Here is a 13,069-nt window from a genome sequence, read left to right as displayed (position 1 = left end):
AAAACTAATCAAAATATGTACTTGTGAATACAAATAATACCTAACTTATTAAATAAAAAAATGTATAGTAGATTTTAAAAAATAGTCTTTAATTTGATTTTACTTGGTGCTGGTTAGAACCGGAGGTCCATGAACTACTCTATATCAATAGATCAAACCTTGTAAATATATGGGTAGGAATTCAGAAGAGGCAACATTTATAAAATGTGTTTTCATTTGTTTATTAAATATTTTAGTAGTAATGGATGTAAAACAAAAATCGTATTTCTTGAATTAAATTCTTAGTACAATTGTACACAATCCGCTCATCGTTATTATCTTTATTGTCTTGTATTCACTGGTAATATGTGATTTATAGAAGTCATTTTGATTTCTACTATAGAATAAAATGTGGCGGCACATATTTGAGCTCTCACATGTTTTTGGAATAAAATAGCTAAACATCACTCTTCTTGCGACATCTTACATGAATTACAGAATCATAATCAACCAGGTCACAGTTTTTTTTGCTAGGCAGTACATTCACTTTTTCAATGACAAATCCAGCATTAATTACAGCCTGTTTTATAAAATCTTTATCGACTGTTAAAACGAAGAACTTGTGATCATCAACCTCATAAAATGTCATATTTATGGGTGAAAATAGTAACAGGCTCCCCCCTATTTTAAGTCGGGATGTAATTTTTTTCAGGTTTCTCTGGTAGGTGTCTTTGTCTTTGCTGATAGCTTCCAGTAGGTATAGACTGAGAATGCAGTCTGCTTGGGGTAAATCGACAGGGACCTGATCATCGTTAGAAATATCCCATTGTATTACTCCTTTAATTGCCTGTCTTGCTTTGTCTTCCTTCAAGTGCCATGCTTCTCTGCAATGGGAAAAACACAGATATTACAATACGCATAGTAGATTTGTCTTTCATACCTTGAAGGAGGTTTAACTGAATATGTCATTCAGCTAAAGGCAGTGCAGTTCTTAGTAAAAAATCTGACAGTGTAGTAATAGGCAAGGGCATTCCAATGGTTTAAATCAATGGTGATTTATTAGCTTTTATAACTTGTCTCAGAAATTATCCCTAAAGGTATATATATGTATATATAATGTATTTTATGTTTCAGTTTACCTAATTTAAAACAAGTTTACCCTTCAATGCTGGATAAAAAGTAATATTTCATAGACTTTTAATAGTTCCGTAATCATCTGTTTTTTTTTTTTTTATATCAAACAAGAGACAAAATATCAGTTCGGCAGATATAAATGACTAATTAATACGTGTATAAATAAGATGGTGCAATAAAAGTTATAATTCAAATAATATTATGTAGCAGTTGCAGCAACCAACATGAATCTTGGAAATACGATTTATGTATAGCAGAAGAGTGAAAGTGCTGGTTCGCAAGATTTAAAGAAACACCCTTAGTGAATAAAAAAGAGCCTGTCAAGGTAATATTTAAAAATCACACTCTTGATATATTCTGGGTGTATACAAACAGTAATTGAGTGATTTTTTAATTCAACCAACAATGTAATAAATATTAGTATACAAAATCGTAAATTTACAAATGTGGTATCTAGATAGGAGAAAAAAAACACAGAAAGCACTCCTAGTGCAATAAAGTTACAAAGTATAAAAATAAATAAAAGATTCTCTTGGTGTTCAACAGCCCCTAGAGTGTGTGGGATCCAATAGATGCTCTGATGACCAAGATTATAGGTAAGCAAAATTCCTTTTTTATAAGTATTATAAAACCATATTCAGAAATGTATGTAGCCCACCGTCCGTTCACTAACCCCCAGGGAATGAAAGACACTTGAATTCTATCTGCCGTCCTTCTTGTTCCTCTCGTGGCTGGTATCGCCCGTGTAGACACTTCAAAACACTGCCGCGTTCCTGGTCACGTGACGCGTTTCGTCCCTCCTCTTGGGGCATTCTCAAATGAGCAGTATCTCCTCCCACCTCTGTAAGATATTTATATGCTGGGCTTCTTGCCGTAATCCAATTGTCATATATCAAATCAGTCTCAATTGATTGCCTAGTCTCTCAAAGAGTCTCTTGAGGTATTAAACAGTCTATCACTTTTTAAAATAATGACTCAAACACAGAACTAAAATATTAAAATATATGGCAGCACAAATAAACTTAAATAGCAGGAAAAGAACACAGTTACCCTGTAATCATATAATAGAGTATATAGAAAATATAAAAAAAAAAAATACCTTCACTCTGTAAGTTAGTACCAACTAATCCAAAAAACCTATATCTAGGGTTCAAACCATATTCCATAATATACAGGTGATACTCGAAACATTAGCATATCATGCAAAAGTTCATTTATTTCAGAAATGCAACGTAAAAGGGGAAAGTTTTATATGAAATAGACACATTACATGCAAGATAGTTCAAGCCGTGATTTGTCATAAGTGCGATGATTATGGCTTACAGCTCATGAAAACCCCAAATCCACAATCTCAGTAAATGAGACTATTACATGCAATCAATAAAACAAGGAGTGTACATAGAACAATATCGGACCTCTGAAAAGTATAAGCATGCATATGGACTCAGTACTTGGTTTGGGCCCCTTTTGCAGTAATTACTGCTTTAATGCAGCGTGGCATGGAAGCTGTGGAACTGCTGAGGTCTTATGGAAGCTTATGGAAGACCAGGATGCTTTAATAGCAGCCAGGGCCGCCACCAGAAATTTTGGGGCCCCTAACTGAGCTCAGGGTCTGGGCCCCTGGGGGCCCGCCTCCAAAACCGCCCACAGAGACCGCCTCCAAATCCCGCCCACAGGAATACACACACAGACACAAACACATTCACTGATACAAAAGGACACAGATACACACACACACATACTGATACACATATAGGCATACATACTGACACACACACATTCATACAGACACTGACATCCATACATACACACATTCATAATGACATACATATATACATTCATACTCGCATACATACATTCATACAGACAGACATACACACATGCATAATGACATGTGGACATACATACACTGACATTCATACACACATAATGACATGCATACAGATAGACATACATGCATACAGACATACATACAGATATACATAGTTACATACATACATTTATACTGGCATACATACATTCATACAGACACTGACATCCATACATACCCACATTCATAATGACATGCAGACATACATACACTGACATCCATACACACATAATGACATGCATACAGATAGACATACATTCATACAGACAGACAGACATACACACATTCATAATGACATGCAGAGTGAGGAACTCCCGAAAGCTTGTCACTACAAATTACTGTTAGCCCAATAAAAAGGGATTATAAGAAACTGCAATATTTAATTATTTTATATGTGGTCTGATCCGTGAGATTTTATGAGGTGAAACACCTTATGACAGGTTAACTGGAAAAGCATCTATCCTAGATCTAACTGGACTCCAACTCCCACAAATCTCTTTCACTTCAAAAAGATAGATATAGGATATTAATTCAAACAACAACTGTAAAGTGAAGTGGACTATGTGACACCCCTGCATTATGGTCCAAAGACATCTTTATTAGATACTTAGAACACTCTTATTACATATACACATTACAAGGCTAGTAACAATTCTACCTAACACAAAGTATATAAATGTGAAATAATATTGGATTAATAATGTCCTACTTTTAACTGATGGCTGCTGATTTATAAAGGCTACCACTTGCTAGGAAATATTCCCTCTTCATTGTCTGTCGGGCGGGCGGGCGGACGGGCGCTCCTCCCACGCGGAGTGAGCTGGGAGGAAGTGACCACTTCCTCCCAGCAGCACTTGCGCTGCGGCGGCATTTTTTTTTTTTTTAAAGGGGCCCGGTCGCGCTATACCACGGCCGCAGCGCTGACCGGGCCCCTGAAGATATGGGGCCCATCGGGTGGCCCTAAGTGCATGGGCCACCCGATGAGCCCTATCAGCGAGCGGGCTCCGGTACACGTGGGGCCCGGGCGGCCGGGCCCCCCAGGGCTGCCGGGCCCGTGACAACCGTTATGGTTGTCACCCCCTGATGGCAGCCCTGATAGCAGCCTTCAGCTCTTCTGCATTGTTCGGTCTCATGTCTCTCATCTTTCTCTTTGCAATGCCCAATAGATTCTCTATGGGGTTCAGGTCAGGTGAGTTTTCTGGCCAATCAAGCACAGTAATCCCACGTTCATTGAACGAGACTTTGGTGCTTTTGGCAGTGTGGCCAGGTGCCAAGTCTTGCTGGAAAATGAAGTCAGCATCCCCATAAAGCTCGTCTGCGGAAGGAAGCATGAAGTGCTCCAAAATCTCCTGCTTTTAGTAGGGGTTTATATTTATGGACTGTAAAGGAATTTTTGATTTTCAAAAGATGTTTGATATGTGGATAATTGGATTTAGACAATCTTCCCCTTTTTCATTTAAAGTGAAACATTGTTTAACTCATAATTTGATTGTGAGTTGAATACAATCCGGGTCATCAGAACATCTATTGGATCCCATGCGCTCTAGGGGCTGATCCTCCCTGGGTGCTATAGCTATGTGTGGGGCTTCTACCACTCTTAACTTATGAGTTGAACACCTAGAGAATCTTTTATTTTTTTCTATATTTTACAACTTTATTGCACTAGGAGTGCTCTGTGTTTTTTGTCTCCTATCTAGATACCACATTTGTGAATTTACGATTTTGCAAGTATACTTATATTTGTCACATTGTTGGTTGAATTACAAAATCACACAATTACTCTTGTATACACCCAGAATATATCTAGAGTGTGAATTTTAAATATCACCTTGAGAGGTATTTTTTTATTCACTAGGGGTGTTTCTTTAAATATTGTGCACCAGCACTTCTATTTTTCAGATAAAAGATTAATGCTGTGCAGAGATGTCAACTCTCGTTAACAGAATGACGATCAGTGATCAAATATTGTCTAAATCATACATTACCTGCCTCCTTCTAACTTGTGATGAAACTTCGCTCCATATGAGAATTTAATAGCATCTTGTTTGCTTTGCCGCCACTTCTCAAATTCATTGATGTTGACCTCATTAACTTCTACTACATATATATCTTTGAATCCATTGCAGACTGGTATAAGATGGCTTGCTGTGGCTCCAACACTAAAATCAATCAATATTTCTCCCTTAACGATTCCTGTAGAAGATAGAAGGCAATGGCTCTATATGCCAATTCTACATAATGCTTCTTGTAGCTCTGATATAGTTAGGTGACTGAAATGGCAAATAAGTGGTTATTACTCCATTCTAAATCTTATAAGGATCTGTTAACCTCTTCCTGATGCTAGATGGAAATTTTCCGTCATGCTTGTCGCGGGGTTAACTCCCCTCCAGTCTGCCTCAGTATTCGAGGCAGACCAGGTGCACTCGATTGTGCTGTCCCTGCAGCTGTGATCGCTCTGACAAGCTGATTTTTTTTTAACTTTCAGGGGTTAAATTTATTTTATTCATTAATTAAAATATTTCAAAATTATATATGTAGCTAGCTAGGGTGGATGGAAGTTAGTGGGGAATAGGGGAAATTGGTGTTAGGCTAGCTAGGGGTTAACGTTAAAAAAGTTTAAAAAGAAAAGCTAAAAAAGTTAAAAAAAGTTTTAAAAATGTTTAACCCCTTAAGGACCAAACTTCTGGAATAAAAGGGAATCATGACATGTCACACACGCCATGTGTCCTTAAGGGGTTAAAAAAAGGTTTAGATATCCCCCCTTTACCCAGTCCTAATAAAAAAATAACCCCTTCCCTGCCAGTTGATCACTGCCTACAGTTATCAAAATACAGATAACAGTATTATACTGTGATCTGATTTTTTTTTACCCCTAAGTGTTAACTTTTATTTTTTTTAACCCTCAGGGGTTCAATTTATTTAATCAATTTATTTAAATATTTTACAATTATATATTTTGCTTGCTGGGGTGGGTGGGAGTTATGGGAAATTGGGGAATTTACTGTTAGTGCTACTTACTTCTAGTTAGGGGCTAATGGTAAAAAAGTTTATAAAAAGTCAAAAAATTGAATAAGTAAAATAAAAGTTTAAAAACAAGTTTTAAAAAGTAAAAAAAGTTTAAAAAAGTAAAACATACATTGAAAATTGCTCATTACCACTACACCTGGAACAAACTAGCAAAAAAATGATCCCACGCTAAGGTTCATAATATGCCTTTTGAAATACCCTGGGGTGCATTCTTTAATAAATAGTATGTGTTTGTGGGGAAGTTTGAATAACCAACCAGCTAATCTACTCCACAATGGAACATGGACACAGCGTAAAAATTCAAAGTTTGAAAAAAACTGGAATGGCTGTGTTTCCAACGTGCCCCTTCAATTTTTTTTCCCCTCACCACAAACATTGACATAAATTAGTGAAAAAATTGTGTCAAGTTAAGGCACAATATATGTCAACTTATAAATAAATATAAATGTTACTTGTGTTAAAAATTTTTCATGTTTTTTTTCTTTACTTTTTTAAAGGTTTAGCATTTGACATCACAATCCTGGTTAGTTCTGATAGTTAAGCTTCTTCCATTTCTGGTATGCCACAAAGGCCTTTATTTAATCAGAGCTGATCATATTTATCAGCAGTTTATTATCTCCTGATAAGTCATTTATGGTTCAGAATGATTAAATTACCACTGTTAAAGATTTATTGGGAAACAAAAAAATATCTGTTCAAATATTGTGTTCCACACCTATATTGTACATTGGAAATACCAAATATGGGTGATTAATTTCTTTTGGTGATTTAATTTAATTTATCAGGGACATAATCCCTAATAAATGGCCTCTTCAAATTCAACACCTAAAAGTAGTTGATAATGCTACCAGTGGTGGTCATGGTTTGGCAATAATTAAAATAAATAAGAGGTCCTAGTGTCAACCCAAGTCCCCACCCATTGTTGATGTTTCCCAGAGCGCCTACTGGTGGTGGTGGGGGGGGGGGGGGGGATATAATCATTATTATAACCAGGGGAACCTAATGTCCATTCAGCCTCCACCGATTAGTCGTGAATGGAGGTTTTCAATTTTAATAACCATATTTAATGTGCCCCCAGCTGCCATCCATGGACGGCAGATGGGGACTACTGATTATATATAGAATGGGGGTGTGGAGGTACCATTGTACAATTGTCCACCACTCAACAAATATTTGATCAGTGCACACCCCTCCAACTCACAAACAGTGGCTAGGGATCCCCACATCCTATAGTCACCACCCAAATTACAATACTGTTATCATGTCAAGCATGTTTTGTTATAATTGTTATTTTTTTTCTTTTACCTGTTGTACAGTGCTGCAGTATATGTTTGCGCCACAAAAATAATTTAATTTTCAAAAGTGCTTGGCAGTGAATGGGTTGCATTAAAGACCTCCACTAAATGTTTAACCCTAGGTGGGTTTCCCTTGAGGTCTTCCCAGCAAGTATTCTGCTCTAAGGGGCCCATACATCTAACCCTACACATACATCAATATTTTAAATACATCACTGACTGTCACAAATACCCACAACCTTCCCCTCTTCTCCAACTTATCTTTTCTGAGAATACTGACAGTCTGTCTTTGCAAAGACATCTTCTTGTCCAAGTAACACTGCTCGCGACGCTCAGAAGTTCACAAACCCTCATTGTAAAATGGAGTAATTTAAAACAAAATGGATGACAGACCTGCAAGCTCTGACTGCTTCCAATTCCAACCAGATTATCACAAGGCACAGTCAAGGGTCAAAATTTGAGTGAAGGATGGAAAAAGAGACACAGTGAGAAAATTTGTCAGAATAATCGGAAAGTCACCCTTTGTTTTTGGTGGTTAATCTGTTTTTCTTTATTAGCCTGTTCATGTTTGTTAAAATGAATTAAAATTGGTCTAAAATATTTAAGCTTTTCTCTGCCGAAATTACAGCATTTTTCACAGAAACATTCACTTCAATACAGGTCGGCAAATGTAGGGCTGGCATAACAAATTGAAGTAAATGCTAGACCTTTTGGAAACATGCATGTATGTCTAGGGTTACAAGATTAACCTGGACAAATCTGTGGCCATGCCTCTGAATGTGTCGACTGCCAACCAGGCACTGGTGGAGTCAACTTATGGGATAAAAATTACGTATATGTCCATGGAATACCTGGGAGTTTTCCTGATCACTGAAAACAACTCAGCCCTGAATAAGATGCATGTGAGGGACCTGGATAACTGGCGTGAGAAGCTTGTCATGGATAGGGCGTCATCATGCCATTAAAATAAATGTACTTCCCAGTTTGCTTTTTCTCTTTCAGGCACTTCCAGTTAGGGTGACTATAAGAGATCCACACATTCACAGTGTATGATGGATAACTGTATATTAGCAGAGGATGATATAGAATATCTCGACAAATACTACACTCCCCAAAGACAAGGGGGGAAATAGGTCTTTCAAACCTATACCTTTACTATTTGGCAGCTCAATTGTCGCAGATCATAGTGTAGCACTCACCACCTGAAATACACAAGGCGGACCTGGGCTCTCTACTTATGTCCCAGTTTTGGCTGTGGGTCTGAATTAAATAGACCTAATATACGCACTACCAGCCCAGCCATCCTGAACTGAATAAGAATATGGGACTTAACAGCTTCTAAATATTCCATGAAACACATGGATTATCTAAGAAACTAAGCTTTTTAACCCGGGATGAGGGTTAGAGACTTCTGAGGATTGAAACCATAGACTTCTAGAGATATAACCACATGTATGAGAATAACACCTGCAGATTGTTTAAATAGCTTGAAACATTTGCTCCACTGTCCACAGGAGATTACTTCAGATATATGTGCTTGAAAAACCAACAATGGGTGAGGAAAGTGGCAGCCACTCCTATTACTTTTTCCCCAGCTTAGTGCTTCTGAGGTGGAGAGGTGGGTAACATAGGTTATGTCTCACAATGGGAAGTGGACCTGCAACAAACCCTAGAAGGTGGAGACTGGGAAGATATCTGGGAAGCAGCAGCTAAAACCTCAATTTGTGTAATGCTGCTGGAGCAGTTATATAAAATATGACTCCCATTAAACAACACAGAATGGTTAAATCTCCTACAGATGTTTGCTGGAAAGTATGTAGTCACAAGGGAACGTATTTCCATATGTTGTGGGCTTGTCCTTCTGTAGACCAGTACTGGAACTTGATTTGAGGCTTACTACAAGAGGTTACGAATAGACATGTAGATATCGCCCCCATTATAGTTTCCTCTAGCTGACCCTAGTGACAGTTTACACTCATGTGAACAAAGATTGCTAAATAAACTCACCTTGACAGCCAGGTGGGCTCTCTTGTACCGAAATCCCTAAATTGAACAGTGTGATATATATTTTTTTGTCTTTATACCATACAAAACCTTGAGATAGGCAACAAAGTTATTAATTATTGAACAGAGAAGGTAACATTCATATCTTCCACAACTACTAATATGTAACAATGAGATGTTCAATGTCAGTTTATAAAAAATAGAATACATTTCTGGTGGGAAAAGTGACATAAAGATGGAAAAATATGTAGTGACACAAAAAATGGTGAAAATTTAAAAGTGACAATTAGGGCACAAAAGAAAACACAGATGCAAAAATAGTAAACTGTCTCAAAAAAGGTGCAAAAACTGTCTGTGACACTTTGATAAATCTCCCATTGTTTCTGTTTTTTGCTCTTTTTGATTGACAGGTACAAAAGACTAAGCTTATTGAAATGATTGATAGGCCGGCTAGATATAGGTTTTATATTCAGTTATTTTTTTCTCTGACCTCACAAACATTTTTGTTAAATATAGGGGATAAGCATACAACATATTACTAATCCCTGTAAGTGATGATTCTTCACTAAAGCTATTCAATAAGCTGGCAGTGAAATAACCTTTTCTACTGTTGAATTTCTTGCCTATTTAACAGATACGTAGAATCTTCTTGTGGCTAAAGCAGTAGGTTTTACATGTTGGAAATGGCCATTAAGAATAAAATTGATTGAGGCATAACATTTGATTGGTCTGTGATGATTTAGAAAATTTAATTTTACTTAATGAATTAAGTAATTAATAATCCCTAGTGTATGTCTATTTAAACTGATGCAATGCCTGCACATCATTAATTTGATTAAAAGTATTCTGAAAGCAGCTGATAAAAATCTTTATACTGCATATTTTATTCTAGGAAAACAATTTACAAAACAAGAGCTCTGGGGACGGGGGCGGGACCTCATGTCTCCCGGCCTGAACCCAGGAAAACGGCTAAAAAAACAGAACACAGAATACAATAAAGCTGGATCCCTCTACATATTACTGAAGAGGAACACATCAGCTATCTTAAGATACCACACTGAACCCGGTAATGGGATGGGAACATTGAGACTCCTAAAGCGGGGCTACGCGCCATAATGAGCCTGGACATGTAAGGCACCTGTAGGCGCACAAATAATGGCCTACACCGATCCCCTTAACAGACAAAGGTCACCAGACTGGGGCCCGCCTGCAGACTTACTCCAAAGGAGAGGGAACGCAGAGGACTAAACAAGGGAGACAGACCGGGGCACCTCGTGCGGGCCCTGGCTTTGCCGGGCGCCGGACAGACCCCCCGCGCTAATCTCCCGAACGCTAGTGGAGTGGGCGTCTGAGCCTCTGGGTCTGTGGGGTCCTCGGAGAGCTTTTGTCCCTGATGCCGCGAGCCCGGTGGGGCGGGACCAACGCTGCCTTCCCGACGGACCGGTGGTTGAGGGGGATAGCCACCAGCTCCAAATATGTGGCTGGCAACGGGTGAGACAGAAGAGTGCGCACACCAAGTGGACTCACGTAAAGCTGGGGAGGTGCAGGGAGCGGACGACCCACAGATTTTGTGGTTGGGTCCAAAGGACGGTTTGTGCTCCTGAGTGTCCACAGTGCCGCGGGGGACCTGGCTGGCGGGCGGGGGTCAGCTAGGAGGGGATGAAAGGAGGCCTGGTGACCCAGGGACAGTACGATGGTGACGCAGTGAGAGACCCCTCACAGACGGCCATGCAGGCCGACATGATGATCCAGCAATGCATAGTTACCTCATCAAGATATGCTTTCTTACCTCCATATATGAACACTGCATCAGTTCCCATATCCTTAGGGAACTAATGGAACATGTAGGACCCTATTTTAAAAACGTATAAGCTTTGTCTAGGTTCATACCCTTTATGTTCATACCCTTTACTACTGCTTAACGATATACTGCTCCTTAGTTAGTACATACTCAGCTATAATGCGCTATACAGGGCGGCAAATTAAGTGATTGCTGGGCTATCACGTTAGGATCTGTTATGCCTAAAATGTTAGACATTTACAAAGGGAATGTTTCCTGGTAATCCATCTCAGAAACACTCTTTATGCATGTTAAGTTTTTACTTATTTCAAACATTAGATGTTGGTTCCTTATTACCATGTTAGCTTTCAATGCCAAAGGAATATGCAGTCCATGCTATATTGCCCCTAGGGGCCAAAGATTGATACTGCATAATAGGCTGTAAAGTGGTTTATTACCGCATACTTAATAACCGGATTGCTACATTAAATAATAATTCACTCCAGCTTAAAAACGAATATGCCCCTTATGTTAAAAGTTCGACAGTTTTTATTTTATTTTATTTTTTTTGTATTTTTTTTTATATATATATATACATTCATTTCATAGCATGCCTAGGGTGCAATTAATAAGACATTGTTATAATGCTAATAGGCATGATTTACTTTTGCCTGACTGGTGCAATACCTCTGCCATATATGCTTATCGCACCATACCATTAAGCAATTATTTGAGCCCGCGTGAAACATGTATAGTCTGTTTTTTTGTTTTTTTTTTAACTTTTCACATTTATGGTATATTTATCAGTGATATACGCCTGATTGAGGCATTCTATACTGAATATTTACATGGGTGCACCTCGGCCTAAAACTGAATATGATAAAAGAAGTGCATATGTGGTGACTACATTAGATATCGTTAAGTTCATATCATTTGATCTTAATGAATGTTATTTAAGGTTTGCGTTCAATTGGCAATAAAAATTAATTACATGTGGCTAAAAATTGGCTCACAAAGTGACCAGCAGCACATGAACACAGCACTGAACTTAAATGCTTAGGTAGTGCCGATGATTGACATCCTGTAAAATCAGACTGGACCTCTGTGTAGGCACCAGCTTATTAATTAATTACTTTTCAGCACAATGAGCCTCTGCGCAGGCAACACTGCAATTAATCTTATAAAGAGCCTCTGTGCAGGCAACATCACGCTTAATCGCAGGTTTGCTATGCCTTTATGTGATAACAATAAACATATTCAAAACAAAACGAGAGCTCTTATACATTTTAATACATAGTGCATTTTATACAGACCTGAATCAATGGCATTATGTATTTGTTCCATTGGAAACTCCACACTTTCATTTATTAAAGGATGTCTATCATCACAAAAGTAAAGTTCAGCAAATCTTTTTGCTGGGTATGCCTTATCATGATAATGCTTGTAGCAGGTGGAACTCATGGTGAATTGCCGAGATGCTGTGATCAGTAGTCTACCAGATTAAATGATCCTATTTAAATGGTAACTAATCAAAGGAACTACAGACATATCCAATATGCAAACAATATTGTATCATTTTGATCATATGAGTAACACGTATCTAGGATGTGCATCAAGTGTTTTTTTAATCTAAATTACATTGTAATTAATATTATAATTATTTACTGACTCAGTAATATGCCCACAATTCTGCTCACAGGGTAACTTAGTGCACACTAGTTCTGTTATCTCAGAGAAAATAGTTTAGATATCATATCATTTTGATAATATGATTAACATATATATCAGCTGGATTAAGGTTGCCCAAAGGAGCAGGCAGGATGCCAGCTTACGCCTCCCTCCTAGAGTGATTGAGTGTTGTGTGTGGAGGAGACTCAGAGTTATGTGTGCATGGGCTGAGTGTTCCTCTGTGTTCTGGTTGAGTGTTGCGTGTGTATTTGTGTAAGAGAATCTGAGTATGGCTGAGTGGTGTGTGTGTGG

The 13,069-nt window shown here is 38.2% G+C and overlaps 1 protein-coding gene across 1 annotated transcript; it reads right to left on the bottom strand.

Moving 5' to 3' along the window:
- Nucleotides 1–436: 436 nt before the first annotated feature.
- Nucleotides 437–12,550, bottom strand: LOC134577017 (nicotinamide N-methyltransferase-like). The gene is made up of 3 exons (XM_063435663.1): nucleotides 12,403–12,550; nucleotides 4,969–5,176; nucleotides 437–863 (listed from the first exon to the last, which is right to left on the bottom strand). Exons 1-3 carry the CDS (start codon nucleotides 12,548–12,550, stop codon nucleotides 437–439), a joined length of 783 nt encoding a protein of 260 aa, XP_063291733.1.
- Between the last annotated feature and the right edge of the window lie 519 nt (nucleotides 12,551–13,069).

This window comes from Pelobates fuscus, chromosome 11 (genome assembly GCF_036172605.1).
Source record: "Pelobates fuscus isolate aPelFus1 chromosome 11, aPelFus1.pri, whole genome shotgun sequence".
Lineage (NCBI taxonomy): Eukaryota > Metazoa > Chordata > Amphibia > Anura > Pelobatidae > Pelobates > Pelobates fuscus.
This window is presented reverse-complemented; position numbering and strand designations above follow the sequence as displayed.

Coding starts and splice junctions, on each gene's coding strand:
- LOC134577017 (XM_063435663.1), bottom strand. CDS start 12,550: ATGAGTTCCACCTGCTACAAGCATTATCATGATAAGGCATACCCAGCA. Junction 5,177..12,402: donor ACATAATGCCATTGATTCAG/GTCTGTATAAAA, acceptor TATCTTCTACAG/GAATCGTTAAGGGAGAAATA. Junction 864..4,968: donor CACAAGTTAGAAGGAGGCAG/GTAATGTATGAT, acceptor TTCCCATTGCAG/AGAAGCATGGCACTTGAAGG.